Raw genomic sequence first — 17,459 nt, 5'->3', positions numbered from 1 at the left:
GCCACCAGCCCTATTGTCTTCCCTGGCAGAGCCACCTGGGGCACTGATGAGTACCCCTAACCAGTCCCAGAATGGCCCCAACAGCACCCAGAGGTGGACATGCCCTGCCAAGAACGGGCACCTCCTCCTGGTGCCATTTTTATTTGCACTTGGAAACCATGTCCTGCCACCATGGGAGAACATGTCTTGGAGAGGAGACCCAGACCTCAGCAGCAGCAGCAGCAGCAGCAGCAGCAGCAGCAGCAGCAGCAGCAGACTTGCACTCAGCTTCCTTACCTACCAGAAAGAAAATTAAAGTTCAGTAGACAAGCTGACAAAATCGGAACTGGGGAAAAAGAGCTCCCGTGGAGAGCCCAGCACTCAGCAGGCTTGAGCCCAAGCTGACCACTAGGAAGCCTGCTCTCAGGTGACACGGAGGGCTTGCCCATCAGGAGCATCAGAGAGGCATCTGCCCCTACCTCAGCCTTTGACCCAGCACTCAGGAGACGGGCAGGCAGACTGCCAGGGATAGGACAAGATCCTGAGGGGGTAGGAGGCCCAGTGAAGGTCACTTGGACCCATCCCTGAATTGCAACCTATATTTAAATGTTTTTACATTGTGTGTGCACACGCATACTCATACACACACATACACCATTCTGTGTTCCTGTGGGCGGTGTCTCCTTCCACCATGTGAGTCCTGGGGATTGAACTCCGATCACCAGGCTTCGCAGCAAGCGCCCTGACCCTCCGAGCTATCTCAGAACCCCTGCACACCCATTTTTATGCTAGATGCTAGGGACTGATTTACCACTCATTACTGAGTTTGGCTTGAGTCCCTGGCTTGGTGCCAGCCCCATACCCCTGCCCTGAGCTGACTGGGGCCCTTGGGCTGCCCACGTACTTCTTCTTTCTCTTAACTCTCTCAGGCTCTCCAAGTAGGAGCTCCAGTTTTCTCTTGGAAAGCGACAGCCTGGGCCCCTTATCTCTGTCACTCCCAAGTCTGGGTGGTGTCCGGTTGGCTCTGGCTCTGCTCAGCAGGTGTCTGCCTATCTCTGGGGTCTCCACAGGAATGAGGGGGCTAGCAGCCCTTGTCATCCTCCAGTCCTCTGGTGCCGGGGACAGCCTGCCAGGACGTCCATTGGTCTCTGGGGGGCTCAGTGTCTTTAGTTCACCCTCAGGCTGCATGTCAACGTCGTCAGCTTCCAGGGTTATAGGGGCCCAGCCAGAAGCTTTCATGGTGAGGTCTGGAGCCTTTGGGAGCGAGTCTTCCACGCTGGCCTCCTCTGTAGTCCTGAACCTCAGTGTGTAGGAAGGTGAGTTGCGGTTCCTGTCACCCAGGAGGCGGTAGGCACGCTGGCGGTAGCTGCGGTAGTTGGAATGGCCTGGGGTGTCTTCCGAGTCACCGTCATAAGGATCTAAAAACTGGCGACAAAAGTTTTTGAGATTTTGGCTATATGGGAGGGCCTGAAAATTCCCATCACCACAAAATAGAGAAGTTTCTGAGCTGGTGGGTAAATCCTAGCAGCAGCGTAGTATATAACACAGAAGTGCACAAAACAACGTGTCTCCATCACTATGACGGCAAATGGCAAATTTGTGTGCTTTGCCTTGCATCAAAACTCTCTTTAAAGGACAGGGTCTCATACCCAAGACTAGCCTGGATACACCTTGTATCTGCACACATCTGTGTACCCAGGATGACCCTGAAACTCCCGACCCTCCCCTCTGCCTTCACTTCCCATCAAGAGACAATTCTGAGGGTCAAACCCAGACACTCAAAAATGCTAGGCAAGCATTCTGCCCACTGAGCCACCTCCCCAGCTGGTGGTATTGATGGCTTTTGTTTAGTTTTGGGGTTTGTTTTGAGATGGTCTCACTACATAACCTTGGCTGGCCTCAAACTCCTAGAAATCCACCTGCCTCTGCCTCCCAAGCGCTGGGATCAAAAGTCTGCACCACCACACCTGGCCTGTTTTGCTTTTTAAGACAAGGCCTCAGGGCTGGAGAGATAGGAACTGAATCTGGAAACTGAACTGCTAGCCTAACAGTCACATGATAGCTCACAACTATCTGGAAGGCCGGCTCCAGGCCATTGTCGCCCTCTTCTGGCCTCCTTGTATCTGCACATGTCTCACAGAGACATATAGAAGTAGATCATGACAAAACATTAAAAGGCGGGGTCTCATGTAGCCCTGACTGCCCTTCAACTTTGTATCCTCCTGCCTCAGACTCCACAGTGCTGGGATTACAAATGTGTACCACTACCGCCTGCTACACAAACTCCTCTTAAGGGTGCTTGGCGGGGCCTTTGGGGAGTCCCCTGACCTCTGCTGTAGGGATCAGAACTTCCTGTCTTTTCTTGCTTTCTGTGGTCAGATTTTGTCAATTTGATCCAATCTGTTCCTGTCTTGTGGTGGCATTATCTGTCATCCCAGCACTCAAAAGGCAGAGACCAGGAGTTTGAGGCCAGCCTGAGCTATGTAGTGAGGCATCAACCCTCCTTTAGTTACCAGTACCAGACTGTGTACAGGATTACATACACAGAAACATCTCTCCTGCTTGGATTCTGACCCTCAGCCCACTCACTGGGCTAGCCTTGGCTTTGAGGGCTCCCTCAGGCCTCTGGACCCTAGGGGGTTGCAGCTATGTCTGTGGCATACCTCTCTCCAGATGCCTTCAGCAAAGTCCATGAGGTTCCTTCTGGAGTTGACCTGTGGGGAAAAAGCTGGATGCCGATTCTGCCATGGCAGCTTAACAGAGAGCACTTGGGTTGCTTGCTGGCCACACCACAGGGCATGCTAACACACAGCCTGGTGAGAGGGAGCGAAGTCTTCCAAAAGCCTAGCAGGGAGGGAGCCCGTCCTAGGCACAGTGGGCACACTGCACCTCGGCACTGCTTCTGGGCCCAAATCCAGAAGGAGGTGGAGGGCACTGAACTTTCCTTCTCAGCTGGTCACCCATGCATGCAGAAGCGAGGCTTTAAAAGCTCACAAAGGAGCTGGCCTGGCCTCTGGTGGTCCAGCACTTTCCCACTAGCCCCAGGCCACTGAGGAAGGTAGTCTTCATTTTCTTAATAAAAGAATGCTGGTATCTGAATACTTTTAGCTTTGGTAAAGGGAGGGAGGGATCCAAAAGTTACAGAGATGGGCATCTTCCACACACCCCCACGCTTGCCGGGCACCTGAAGGCGATGGCGCGCGTGTCTCTGCCACTTCCGAAAGCCAGCTGCACTGAATGCTGCCCTGATGCAGGTAGGTCGGCTGGGCCTCTGGCTGGCCATCCCTCGAGGCCAGGCACGTAGACTGTCACTTAACTAAGGAGATCAAGTTAAAGGACAAAACCCCTATCAGGTTCTAGAGCACACAGAAGGAAGGGTAGGCCACAGGGAGAAGAATTTTTTTTTTTTAAACATCTGATCCCACCCTGTAGTTCAGGCTGGCCTTCTTCCAGATTCTCTGGGAATATGAGGCAGCTAAGGTAGGTGGAACATGAGCTCAAGGCTAGCCTGGGCTACATAGAAGGTGTCAGGATATAGCAAGACCCGATGTCAAAAACGGAAGCAAGGGTTGTGGATATAGCTCAGTCCATCCAGCACTTTCTTAGCACATGCTGGACCCTGGACTCAGCCCCAGCACCTACAAAACAAAAGTGGTGGCAGGGTTTGAAAACCCAGCACTCAGATTTGGAGGCAGGAGCATCAGAAGTTCAAAGTCATTCTTGTTAAGGGACCAGCCTGGGCTACATGAGACTCTTCCTCAAAAAACAAAACAATAAAAAGCCCCTAGGATTGTGGGTATATAACAGCTCAGGATAGAGCACTTGCCTAGCTCTGCACTGTGGGAAACTTCAGGTTGGGGACCACAGGAGAGCACAAGAGACTGTGCTCTACAGAGAAAGCCATCCTGGATATCTGAGATCTTCTCTTTTAAAAGATTAAAAATAAGAGCTGGAGAGATGGCTCAGTGGTTAAGAGCACTGCTCTTCCAGAGGTCCTGAGTTCAATTCCCAGCAACCACATGGTGGCTCACAACCATCTAGAATGTGCTCTGACGCCCTCTTCTGGTGTGTCTGAAGACAGCAACAGTGTTCTGTACATATACTTAAATAAATATCTTTATTTTTAAGTTTAAAAGTAAATATAAAAGTGCTAAAGATGGGTGTGGGGAGCTGGCTCAGTGGTTAAGAGCACCTGCTGCTCTTTCAGAGGACCCAGGTTCGGCTCCCAGCACCTGCCTGGTGTCTCTCAACCACCTGGATGTAACTCCAGCTCCTGAGGGTCTGACCCCCTCTTCTGTTGCACAGACATTAGATCAGGAGACCCGCTCACACACATAAAACATAAGTACCACAAAAACAAACACTACAAACCTCCGTGAAGTTTCATGTCATTCAACTTCTCCGGAATCCTTGGTGCAGCTGCTATGCCCTGTTGGAAAGTTCCTCGGTTATACATGGCACACTGGCTGCTTTTCAGCAATAAATCCTGCCTTCCCAAACTGGGATCCTGGGAGCCCCATTCTGAAACCTAGGAAAGTAAGCAAAACCTGGCCCTACCACACCCGCATGAACACAGGACTTGTGGGCATCTTAAAGGTTAGAAAGGCCTAACAGAGAAAAGCCCAGCCTGGCGGTGCATGCCTCTGCCTCGAATCCCAGCACTGGGAGGGGGAGGGTCGGGAGTTCAATATCTTTCTCATTTACAAAGTGAGTTGGGCCAACCTGGGCTTTGAGAGACCCTGTCTCAGAAAAAACGAAAATGGAAGAGGAGGCTGGAGAGGGCTCGCAGGTGAAGCCCTTGCAGAGAACCTGAGTTCACTTCCCACCATGCACATTCACATGCACATTCAGGGGCTCACAACCACCCTACTCCAGCTCCAGGGGATCAGACACCTTGGTCTTCGGCATCTGCACTCATGTACACACACACACTTTAAAATAATACGTTAAAAAAGAGACAAGACGGGGTCTGGAGAGATGGCTCAGTGGTTAAGAGCACTGCTCTTCCAGAGGACCTGGGTTCAATTCCCAGCACCCACATAGTGACTCATAACCGTTCGTGACTCTAGTCCTATGGGCTCTGATGCCCTCTGGCCTCCACATGCATGTACATGGGGTACATATATACATGCAGGCAAAACACCCATACACCTAATTTATTTTAAAGGAAGGAAATAACTATGTGTGCATTAACCAGATTCCTTTGCATCTAATGGCCTTTTCCTGCCCCACAACCCCAAGTGACACTTAAAAACATTTAAGTCCTGTTGTCTTCAGATTTGATGCTATTGCAGCTTCTTAGAAAACCTTACTGGTTTGGGGGTACACTCTGGGCTGTGTCCCCCCAAAGCTCTCATCTGGAATGGCCTGGGACTTTCTTTGTGAGCAAGCTGGAGTCGTGGGTTGAAGAGGAGGACTCCAGAAGCCAAGTGTCTGTGTGTCACATCATCAACATGACTTAGGTACTACAGCCTACAGTGACTGGGTCCCTGGCTGTGTCTTGCAGGGCCTCCATTATGAAGTCCACCCCTATGCTCTCCTCTTTGGAAGTGAGCATCACAGTCACATTTGAGGGGTGAGGGCCATCTACAGAGAGCAAGGATCCACATAACCATATGCCCTGAGCTTCCCAGTGGTGCTAAGAGACTGGTTTGGGTAACAGTATGGAGAGTGATCCTAGCACAATCCAGAAGACTTCTCAGCCCCTTCCTGGCCCCACATTATGTGACACTCACAAAAGTGTTTACTATAATTATTATTTGATTTTCAAGGCAGGATGTCTCTGTGTGGCCCTGGTTGTCCTGGAACTCTCTCTGTAGACTGGACTGGCCTCAAACTCAGAGATCTGCCTCCTGCGTGCTGGGATTAAAGGTGTGCACCATCACTGCTGGGCTCTTCAGTTTCATGTATAAGATATTGTATCTACATGTATTTCTGTGCACCAGATATATGCCAGGTCCTTTGTACGCCACACATGCATACACCATAAATAAATGTAAAAGAAAAATGCACGTGCACAAAATTCCCTTGGCTACAAAGTCTACAAATGAGAAGTGGCTCAGCAGTTAAGCACACTGGCTGGACTACCAGAGGTCCCATTTACAATTCCAGGTATTCACATGGTGGCTCTTAGCTGCAACTTCAGTTTCAAAGAGTTCAGTGCCCTCTTCTGGACTCTTCAGGTACTACATGCACCCGGTGCACAGACAAACTTTCAGGTGCCTCTGTCCTGAGGTTAGGGGGACAGGTGGGTAACACATCTGTAGCATGGGCTCTCCACCTGCAGGACACAATTCATTGAGAGAAGGACGCCTAGCTTCTGGCTGGGGAAACTGAGGCTGAGAAAAGTGGACTTATTTAGCAGCACAGAGTGAGGGCCAAAGATGACCAGGCTGGCCTGGAACTCAAAGAGATCCACCTGCCTCTGCCTCCCAAGTGCTGGGATAAAGGGTGTATGCAACACGTCTAGCTGTGATAGCCTTTTCTAAAACTACATCTTGCCTTCAGAAACTGAACTTTTGCTGGACCTTGCAACCAAGTTAATGATATATCTTGAGATCATTTAAAATGATGCTCTTGAGGGAGGAGCTGAAGCAGCTGCTCAGTGGTTAGGGCTCTTGGCTGCTTTTCCATCCAGAGGAACAGGGTTTGCTTCCTAGAGCGTATGTCATGACACACAGTGGTCTGTAGTTCCAATGCCAGGGGGAATCTGACGCCTTCTTCCAGCCTCAGAGGGCACAGCATGCACACACATGGTCCATAGATATTTAAACAAACACTCATACACATAAAATAAGAATAAATACAATCTTAGGTAGGTGGTGGCACATGCCTTTAATCCCAGCACTCAGGAGCCAGAGGCAGGCATCAGAGCACTGTGACTGAGGCTAACCCAGTGCAGAGTGAGTACCAAGATAGTCAGGACTATACAGAAAAACTGACTTTAAAAAAATTTTAAATGCTGGGCAGTGGTGGCACACACCTTTAATCCCAGCACTTGGGAGGCAGAGGCAGGTGGATTTCTGAGTTCAAGGCCAGCCTGGTCTACCGAATGAGTTCCAGGACAGCCAAGGCTATACAGAGAATCCCTGTCTCAAAATAATAATAATAATAATAATAATAATAATAATAATAATAATAATAATAGAATCACACACTCAGTCTATTTCCCTACTATGTACTCAGCCTGTTTAGTTTAACCTGCCTTTGAAATCGATGTAACTGACCCTGCTGTACCTTGAATGTCCCTTGTAATCAGCTTTTACACTAAGCAAATAAATAGCTTTAATCTTAAATTATGTACTCTTCCATGCCCTGGCCCAGAATAACATGTATGGTAATCTTTTAAAATCAGACAGCAGGTGGAAACCAACCTCAAAAAAACAAAACAAAAACAAAACAAAAAAAAACAAACAAAAAACAAAAAAAAAAACCCGCCTATTTGCAGAGCATGGTGGCGCACCTCAATCCTAGCACTCAGGAGGCAGAGGCAGGTGGATCTCTGAGTTCAAGGCTAACCAAGTCTACATCATAAATTCCAGACCTGCCAGGGTTACATTTAAATTTAAAAACCAAATATCTCATTAATGTTAGATGTAACATAGAGGGGTGCATAATAACATGACTCCAGGTTTGAGTGCTGTTCAGGGTCAGCTGGGGTCAGAAAAACAACATCTACCTTTGTAAACTCTGGCTAAAAGTCTAGGCTGGAGAGATGGCTCAGCAGTTAAGAGCACTGGCTACTCTTTCAGAGGTCATGAGTTCAATTCCCAGCAACCATCTGGGAATTGAAACATATAGGTGGTGACTCACAACCATCTATAATTAGATCTGATGCCATCTTCTGGTGTGTCAGCAACGGTGTGCTCATATACATAAAATAAATAAAAATCTTTTTTAAAAAAAAGTCTAAGACAAGAGCATCTTCATTACTTTCACATACCATGTTTTCTATTCAAGAAATACAAAGCAAAGCCCTTCACTAAGGACAGACAAACCACAGACACCAGGACAGCTGAAAGATTTTTTTTCTTAAGATTTTCATGTTTGTTGGTGTTTTGCCTGCATGTGTCTCTGTGTGAGGGCAACAGACCCCTTGGAACTGGAGTTACACATGTGAGTTGTCGTAAGGGGGCTGGGAACTGAACCCAGGTCTTCTGAAAGAGCAGACTGCTCTTAACCGCTGAGCCATCTCTCCAGCCCAACTTTTTTCTTAATATGAGACCAGTGCACCAATCCCCTCCTTGTGAAGGCACAGTCCTGAGGACCTCCCAGCTCCGAGGCACAAGCTGCTTGCCACACCTCTAACCTCAGAGGACAGAAACAGACCAAGAACACAGCCTGTGTCCACCTCCCTCTCAACCCTGCCTTCCACCCTTAGCTTTTAAACTGGCGAATGATTTGAAGTCAAGTCTATTTTTGGCAAAGCTACCATGTCATACACACACGCCTGCAATTTTTTCTTTTAAAAGTTATATGATGGGGGCTGGAGCGATGGCTCAGCTGTTAAGAGCTCTGGCCGCTCTTCCAGAGGACTCAGGTTCAATTCCCAGCACCCGCATGGCAGCTCACAACTGTAACTTCAGTTCCAGGGGATCTGACACCCTCACACCAATGCACAGAAAAGGAAAACAAAATTGTATGTGCCGGGGCACGCTCACCGTGGTGCACATGAGCCGTGGCGGTGGCGTTCATGTTGGCATCAGAGGGCAACCTTTTGTCGGTTGGCTCTTCCTACTGTAGTACTGAGGGTTGGCCTCAGGCCTGCACAGGGTAACAGCACCCCTGCAATGTTACAGTTAGCCATCTCCTAAGCCTCTCTACCCCTTTTACCCCTAGGTCCCTTTGTCCCTGCATGCAGCTGCTTCAGGCCTCAGTCCAGCTCCAGGGTAGCCCCGTAGCTCCAGGACTGATGAGGCTATCTGTGTCTCAGAGGCCTTATCTAGGGACACTCTGAGGTGTAGGTGGGCTGGTGGGACAGGTTGAACCACGCCTTTACAATCCTTAAAGCTGGGAGGATCATAAAATATTCACTCTCGCCGTATGTTTGAAAACTACCTAAAGAAAATTCTAGAAGGCAATACATCCACCTGAAGTTACTAAGTCTTTGCCTCCAGGAAAATTCCATTTATTAATCTCCAACGCTGGGCACAGTACATGCTGTTCACTAAACATCTGTCTCTACCTACCTCTGACAGGTCACGTGGCCCAAGATGGCCATATTACCCTGATTTTGTCTCCAATTGCATAGCGAGGCCCACTGCCAACCTTTTCGCTGCTGTCTCCAGCGGGGATCCAACTGAGATCATCCTGCTGTGAAATGTTACTTGTGCGGACAGCTCTGAGCTCTGTTTACTCTGCCTAAAGTAGCATGTCACCTGACCCCTCTCACCTCCAAACCTAGCTATCAGGAAATGTTGACACTTCCAGCCAGCCAGCCAGCAGTCAGCTGCTCCTCCACACTCCGGCCCAGTCCTGCCAGCCTCTTATCTGCCTCCCTGCAGAATTAGACCCCGCCTTTCTCAGGGCTGCCCTGTCCCTCAGGGGAATCTTCAAAACTGTTTTGTTTGTGACTGAACAGGGGACCCCACGCATGCTGCCCAAGCACTGTATCCACCACTGAGCTACAAACTCCCAGCAGCTGTTTTTGTATTTATTTTTTTAAACATGATCTCCCATAGCCCAGGCTGGCCTCAAACTCTCAAACTATGTAGCCAAAGATGCCTCCGTCTTCCAGGTTCTGGATTATGGCATATGCCACCAGACCCAGCTTGTGAGGTGCTAGAGATCAAACTCAGGCCCCCATGCATGGCAGGAGGTGCCCCAGCAGCCGAGCTACATTCTCTCAGGGCCTCAGGTTTCGACCCCTGCCACTCACTCACACAGGCGTTCACATCCATCAGTCTGACACACGCAGCATCCTCCTTCATGCTTATGGTCAGTCAGTCTCTTGATTTCCTGGATTTTTGACAGCGTTGTCCACAGCCCTGTCCTCAAAGCCAGTCACAGCTCTGATGAACAGTCAGTGTGCAATATCGTGTTTGCCGGTTGTGACTGCCATGGGCGCCACAGAGAACTCAAACCCAGTATGTCCCAAGTCACGTGTGTTGTCTCTCAAATGTGCATCTCCCTTCGCACGCAGCATGCTACAGCTAGAGTGCTCCCTCACACCAGGGAGGTGGCGGGTGCCCGGAATCCCAGCACCCGAGAGGTAGAGACAGGAGGAGGGTTGTTCAAGAGAATCCCTGGCTTCATAGTGAGTAAAGGCTAGCCCAGACGACATGAGACCCTGTCTTTAAAAAAAAAAAATCAAACAAAGAAGAGGAGAGAGGAGGAAGAAGGGAAAGGGTGAGAGAGGAAAAGGGTGAGAGAAGGAGGGAGAGAAACATAGAACGCTTTCAGACAGGGGCTAATACATACAAGTAACATTGTACAGACTGAGCCGGTCATATTTAGGAATATTTATGTATATGTGTGTAACAATCATTAATGAAACAGAGCCATGAATTTAAGAGCAAGAAGGGGTAAAGGGAGAGTTTGAAAGGAGGAATGGGAAGGTAAAATTATGTATTATATTATCTCAAATTTTAAAAAAAAATGGTTTTTTGTTTTGTTTTTGTTTTTTTTGGGGGGGGTTGGTTTTTGGTTTTTCGAGACAGGATTTCTCTGTGTAGCCCTGGCTGTCCTGGAACTCACTCTATAGACCAGGCTGGCCTTGAACTCAGAAATCCTCCTGCCTCTGCCTCCTGTATTTGTCTTTTTAAGACAGGGCTTCTCTGTGTAGACCTGGCTGTCCTGAATTCACTCTGTAGACCAGTGTTGTGGATTGTTGTCCGTTTTTTCTGCCTCCTCAAAGAGGTACTTGTACTCAGGGGAGGTCAGGTGAAAGCTAAGTAAGGCTAGAGCCTGTGACTGGGCAGTGGAAAAAGAAAAGGCGGAGCCGAAAGTTTTAGGGGGGGGTGGGGAGGAAGAGAGAGAGAGAGAGAGAGACAGACAGACAGACATGGGATAGACAAGATGGTACCTGAGGGAGAGAAGGGTGAGCCAGAACCACATGGTCCTAGGAGTCATAAGTAGCTGGTATTTCTTAGATAGATGATTGAATAATGTATGGCACATCTGTCCTATCTAGGTGTGCAGCTTGTATCTATATCAACTGAGTTTTGAGTTCTTTGTGTGGCCATTTTGGGAACTGAAGATTTACTGTTATAAATCTGGCTGGTAAATTACAAGCCTCTGTAATTTCATTTTAGGGGCGAGGGGACCAGAGAGAGTGCAGGCTAGCCGCAGGGGGCAGATGTCATGGGAAGACCTGGGCAGGCAGCAGGCCTTGGGAACAAACCAAGAGACTCCCCATGGAGGTGGGGAGAGCTGCCAGCAGTTAGCATGCCTTAGCATGGATTGTTTTATATAACTACACTCTACAGGCTAGGCTGGCCTCAAACTGAGAGATCTGTAGTGCCTGTGCTGGGATTAAAGGTGTGTGCTATCATCACCTAGCAGGGAAAAACAATGCTTTAAAAAAAAAGAAAGAAAGAAAGAATCTTGGGTTTAGCCCTACAGCTGCAGGATGGGTGGGTTACCTCAGTCACTGGATATTTGTTTAAGCACTGAACACCTTCCTGAAGGAGGGAGGGAGGGAGGGAGGGAGGGAGAGTCGTTGGAGGGATAGCCCAGGGGTTAAGAGAGGCTGTTCTGGGCTGGAGAGATGGCTCAGAGGTTAAGAGCACTGGCTGGTCTGTCTTCCAGGGGTCCTGAGTTCAATTCCCAGCAACCACATGGTGGCTCATAACCATCTATAGTGAGATCTGGTGCCCTCTTCTGGCCCGCAGACATACATGCAGGCAGAATGCTGTATACATAATAAATAAACCTTAAAAAAAAGAGAGAGAGAGAGAGAGAGAGAGAGAGAGAGAGAGAGAAGAGAAGAGAAGAGAAGAGAGAGGCTGTTCTTCCACAGGACCCAGGTTTGATTCCCAGCACCCACATGGCAACTCGCAAACATCTGTCCATCTGTCCAGTCCCCAGGAATCTGATACTCTTCTAGCCTCAGCAGGTACTGTACTCACATGACAGACAGACAGACAGACACAAAGTAAAAAACAAAACAAAACAAAAAAAGCCCCAAACCTCAGTAGAGTTACTAATTAGCAAACAAACTCAATGCAAATGATAAAAATGAAATGTCTGTCAACAAGGTAGCCACAGGAACAGGCTGGGAGTATTCCTAGAAGCCCCTTCCTGAGGAGGGCAGAGGGCAGCTGAGCCTTGCTTAACCTAATGCTGTCACCTTTCACCTACACCCTACAGCCCCACCCCCATCGCCCCACCCCCACCCCGTCACAACCCCTGGGGTCCAGAAAGACAAGATGGATCCTAGCTGAAGTCCCAGAAAGTGAGAGTGAATCTCTGGGAACAATCTCCTAGGAGAAAGGTGGGCTTAGCCTTTCTCCTAGAGCGATATAAAATGGCTTCCTCACAGAGGAACTTGGCAACTGCAGGAAAGACTTAAGTGGAGAACACGGGGGATGCTGTGAGCTGCCTTAGCGGTCACTATCCATACAAACCAAGAACAAAAACTGCCCAGTGTACGTGCCCCCTAATCACCTTCCCCCAGTGCCAAGGGGATTAACCTGGGTGTCAACTGCAAATCAGAGATGGATTCTCCTAGAGACTGATGTAGTCACACTGTCTCAGGATGTTCAGCTGTGAAAGAACAAACACATTTTATTTGCATCTATCCACCCACAGAGAGGTGCGAAAGCACACGTGCACTCATATGCTCTCGCTCACACACACCCCCTACCTTCTGGGGACAGCTGCATCATCTCCAAGTCCCCAGTTGGGATCAATGCTTGGGAAATACACACTTTGTCAAGGCAATTAGGAGACAGCAAGTTACAGCAGGGGCACACAGATAATAAAGTATCCTTTCCGAACCTTCCGAGAGGATGCCAGGCTTTATATTTGGTGCATAAATCATTAATTTTCTTTTTGAAATGTCGCTTACACCCAGACTTTTGAACTGCTAAGCAAGTGAGCACCACCGAGCCATAGTCCTGGCCAGAGCAGACACTTTGCACATATATGTGTGACTGCACACGCACACCCGTGCCACAGTGACCCTGTGTGGGTCAGAGGACAACTTCCAAGAACTGGTTCCCTCCTTCCACTGTGAAGGCTTTGGGAACGAGCTCCTTTTTGTCAGTGCTGACAGCAAGTATCTAAACTGGAGAAGCCACTTTTGTAGTGGAATTCTAGTAGAATCATTTTATATCAGGGTAAACATTAGAATGAAATAATTGCTTTTCATAGTATCTAGAATGATACGTCAAAATGAAATCGTTTTCTAGAAGTATGTTGTTGACCCTGAAGAAATCACTGTAGAAAACCGATTGTTTTCTGTTATCTATAAAGTTGTTTTCTGAAGGAGCTTACAGCCTTTGCAGGACCTTGGTCACAGGAAGGTTCTGCCATCCCTGGAATGTCTTACTTTCTTGGGTACTGCAAACAAACAGTGCCCAGTGAGGATAAAGTGGCAGGGACTAATGTTAGTATTCTGTCTAAACTCCACCTCCACAGTTACCTGGCAACAGCTAGGTAGGCCTGACTCACTATAAAAGGGGCTGCTTGCCCCCTCCTCTCTCTATCTCTTGCCTCTAGCTTCTCTCTGTCCCCTCCCCTCCCCCCCCCCCACGTGGTCATGGCTGGCCTCTACTTCTCTTCTCCCCTCTCTTCTCCCCTCCCTTCTCCCCTCTCCTCTTCTCTTCTCTTCTCCTCTCTCTCTCTCTCTCTCTCTCTCTCTCTCTCTCTCTCTCTCTCTCTCTCTCCTACCCTCCAGCTCTCCTCCCCACACCCTGAATAAACTCTATTCTATACTATACCAGTGTGTGGCTGGTCCCTCAGAGGGAAGAGATGCCTCAGTGTGGGCTCACTGAGACATCCCCTTCCCCCATACCTCTCCACCCAATTCTTTATCTCTTTATCTTTTTATAAACACATCAGCGATGGTCCCTGTCAGGAGACCTATAGATCAGACTAGGGGCTTTGGTATGAGGAACTTCCCCCCCCCAAAAAAAATAAACCTTTATGTAACAACCAATCGATAAGCGTCTGCACAGCTGTTGGAGGTTCAGTGCTGAACCCCCCCTGCTGCCTCAAAGCCTGATCACACTCTGGAAGGACCCCCTTTCTTTGATCGACCCTTGCAGCTCAGAACACTGACACATCCGAACCTCTCCCTGACCGCTCTGTTCTGACATTAATAAGCTGAAAAGGAGTATTTTTTTTTTTTCAAGTTTGCAATTTCCCATCCCTGATGTCCCCTGATAAAATGTCAAAACCAGGCTTGGGGTTCAGCAGAGGTGACATGGTCGCCTAGCACCCGTATGACTCGGGGTTTAGCCTGCAACACAGGGTAAAGGTAAGGGGAGAGGGGGTGGCAAACTTGCAGTCCAAGTTCCAGACAAGTTGACCAACCTCTAAAGAGACAAACACCCCTGAAAGCCTCTTCCCCACAGGGAAGGTCACTGTGTTTGTGTGTGAAAGTCGGCCTCTCCTGAGGAGCCTGGGTTTTAGCAGAACCTCTCAGACGGAGGCCTGTCCACAGTGGAACCACACCAGGGGTTTTGGTTCTGATTCCAAGTCAGTTTTGTCTAGAGGAAACTTCAAGTAAAAATAGTATTTTATTTTAGGTGCCCCTCCCCCACCCTGCCATGGCTTTACATGTAAGATCCTAATCCGGCAGGTTAATTCCAAGATGCCCCAGAATTCTCTTAGGGGTTCAAGGGGGAGGAGAGGGGTGTTCAGCTCTGGGCAGAGTCCCTGCTCTCTGAAAGCAGCTCAACCCCATGCATCGCCTGGCCCTTCCCAAACCCTGCTCTTCATGCCCAGGGCAAAGGAAGGGACGGACAGACGGACACACACACATACACACACACACATACACACACACACACACACGCCATCTACCTACCTCACAACAAGATTCCCTGAAATAATAAAGGCTTGGAAAAAGCAGGAGGGCAGGGATACCTACCCTGAGGGGTCACATCTTCATTTTCAAAGGATAGGGAGCCCTATGTGAAATCTGGGCGGAGCCTCCCATTATCAGGGACCTTCCTTCCACACACCCATCCTATCCTGCCCTTTACAAGTGCCCTGTGGGGACAGTGGCTTCAGTGGAGGGCCACATCTGTTCAGACTCTGTCCCCAAGAAAGTCGGCCCAAATTTAGGTGGTATAGAGGAAAAGGAGTCCCTAACAGTAGCTGGACAGGGGCCACCTAGTTAGGGCTCTGTGAACCTGATGGTTATTTAAAGCAGAGTTCATTAGCTCCAAGCTCCTGGGTTGGAGGGCAAGGACCATCATTCTAGACTTACCTCCTGGATGGCATGTTCATTTTGGTCCCCAGGGAGTCACTCATGAGTCAAGAAGGGAGGAGGCAGGTATCCTGTGCTTTAGGCCTGCGTGATGTCACAGGTATCTCCATGGCAACCCAGTGTGCATGTTCCTGGAGCCGTGACTGGGAAGGCTACATGTGTCCACTCAGGACCATAGGCCCTAAATCGCAGCTCCCAGATCCCCTCCCTCAGTTCCTGGTACCCCAAGTTCTGCTGCCTGCCTGCTGTACAGGGCATGTGTAATCATACCTCCCCTGTGCTGACAGGCCTGACTCTCATAGCCACAGGGCTCCTCAAAGCCTCCCCTTCCTTGGATACAAGGCACTCTTCTGGGGTGCACTTAAGACCAGAGAGGCCACCAAGACTTCAGGGACTGTCCTGTGCCCTAGGACAGCTTCCAAATTCTCCTTCTGGCTACACACCTGGGCCTCCCCTCCCAGCTGCCCACAGCTCTTCCTTCTGTGAAACACTCAGGTTAAAGGAGACAAGGTCCCTCCTCTGCTGTCTGTGCAGAAGCTGTTCGAATGTTATTATCTGGGTCCTGTACTGCCATCCCCCAGCTGCACTGGGGACTTTAAATCCCAATTCCTGAGCCAACTTAAACTCCCAGGGCACTTAAGCTATGGATGAGAAAGGACATCCCTTGGTCGCCTGTGCCTTGGTTCCCAGTTCCCTGCGTACACATGAGGACAGATGAGGGAATAATTCAGTTAACAGGCAAAGGGTTGGGGGCCTGGGGGAGTTTCTTGTCTCACCAACCCTTGGGCACCTCTGAAATACACAATGGAAAACCACACAGTGAAATCGGGCATTCATGGAGCTACATGAGACCCTGTCTCAATAACAAACATCTAAGGAAGTTAAGTGTGGACTACTAAGAGCCATAAAAGAACCTTTGAGGAACTGATCTCTAGGCAAGAAGCTGGGGCACCTACAGCCCAGCCAATCATGCCCAGTGTGGGAGCCAAGACCAGCTGCAGGGTAGCTGTAGCCCAGCACGCTTGAGCTACATGCCGACAAGCTTGGAGGCTACAACCTACTGGTACTGTTTACTCTGTTTTTCTTTTATCCTTTTTATTAAAATATTTTTTTTTTTTTTTTTTTTTTTTTTTTTTTTTTGGTTTTCCGAGACAGGGTTTCTCTGTATAGCCCTGGCTGTCCTGGAACTCACTCTGTAGACCAGGCTGGCCTCGAACTCAGAAATCGGCCTGCCTCTGCCTCCCAAGTGCTGGGATTAAAGGTGTGCGCCACCACCGCCCGGCGAACCTAGTAAGAATTTATTACTCTTGTTTGACCTAATAAGGTCCCCCTTCTACCCTTGAGTATGCAGATAAAGCCATCTTCCAACACTCCTGCCCTGGCCAACGATACACAGCCACACAAACCTTGCCCCAGTGACCCTGGCACCTCCCCAGGAGCATAAATACCCCTCTCCCCCCACCAATAAACTCCCCGAAGCTGTTCCTGTGTTATGTGTGTCCCTTGTCCTTGAACTCACGGCTGACCAAGATCCTGCCCTTACTCACCCGCACCACCAGATAATCTCTCTCTCCAGTCCAGGCAGGTGAGCAAGGGGCCTGACTTTCCCAGAGTGGGAGAAGCAGACACTGGACAGCAGAGGTCCAACTAGCACCTTACGTAGGCCAAACGCAAGCTGTACCGTTGAGCGACACATCTGGCCGCCTTACATGTCCCTTCTCTCCCTTCTGCATCTTCTATTTATTATTTGACAATTGCATCTGTGTATACAACATATTTTGATCTTAACCACTTCGACTCTTCCCTCCTACTTCTGACACCCCTCAACATCCCCACTGCCCACTCGTGCCCTCTTCCTTGGCAGCCCACCATGTTTACCTAGTATTGCCGGCTGGAACATTAGCTGGCCTTCTTGGCTGCTGACAGCCGTCCTACTTAGGGCTTGTGCCTCAGCAGTCACCTGTTGTCAGCGCTTTGACAGTTGTGAGCATGCATTGCTGCCCACAGCACAAAGGGTCTGGCTAAGGTTGAAAGCAGAGGTTTATAAGGTTTCTGCTTATACCTTCGTTTAGTGGAACAGTCGTAGTCTCTTCCTGAGGCC

General features: G+C 49.2%; 1 protein-coding gene across 7 annotated transcripts; it reads right to left on the bottom strand.

The window, feature by feature from the left end:
• Nucleotides 1-105: 105 nt before the first annotated feature.
• Nucleotides 106-17,459, bottom strand: LOC143436768 (uncharacterized). Of its 7 annotated transcripts, none has more exons than XM_076921159.1 (7): nt 15,359-15,920; nt 12,586-12,684; nt 4,351-4,408; nt 3,164-3,295; nt 2,643-2,693; nt 884-1,404; nt 106-276 (listed from the first exon to the last, which is right to left on the bottom strand). In XM_076921159.1, exons 4-7 carry the CDS (start codon nt 3,260-3,262, stop codon nt 273-275), a joined length of 675 nt encoding a protein of 224 aa, XP_076777274.1. In that variant the 5' UTR covers nt 3,263-3,295; nt 4,351-4,408; nt 12,586-12,684; nt 15,359-15,920; the 3' UTR covers nt 106-272. The 7 variants fall into 7 exon arrangements, with proteins under 7 accessions (XP_076777274.1, XP_076777268.1, XP_076777269.1 ...); XM_076921153.1 differs by having other exon boundaries at nt 12,612-12,684; nt 15,359-15,919; XM_076921154.1 differs by lacking the exon at nt 15,359-15,920 and adding an exon at nt 13,417-13,532 and having other exon boundaries at nt 12,612-12,684.

This window comes from Arvicanthis niloticus, chromosome 23 (genome assembly GCF_011762505.2).
Source record: "Arvicanthis niloticus isolate mArvNil1 chromosome 23, mArvNil1.pat.X, whole genome shotgun sequence".
In the NCBI taxonomy this organism is placed as follows: Eukaryota; Metazoa; Chordata; class Mammalia; order Rodentia; family Muridae; genus Arvicanthis; species Arvicanthis niloticus.
This window is presented reverse-complemented; position numbering and strand designations above follow the sequence as displayed.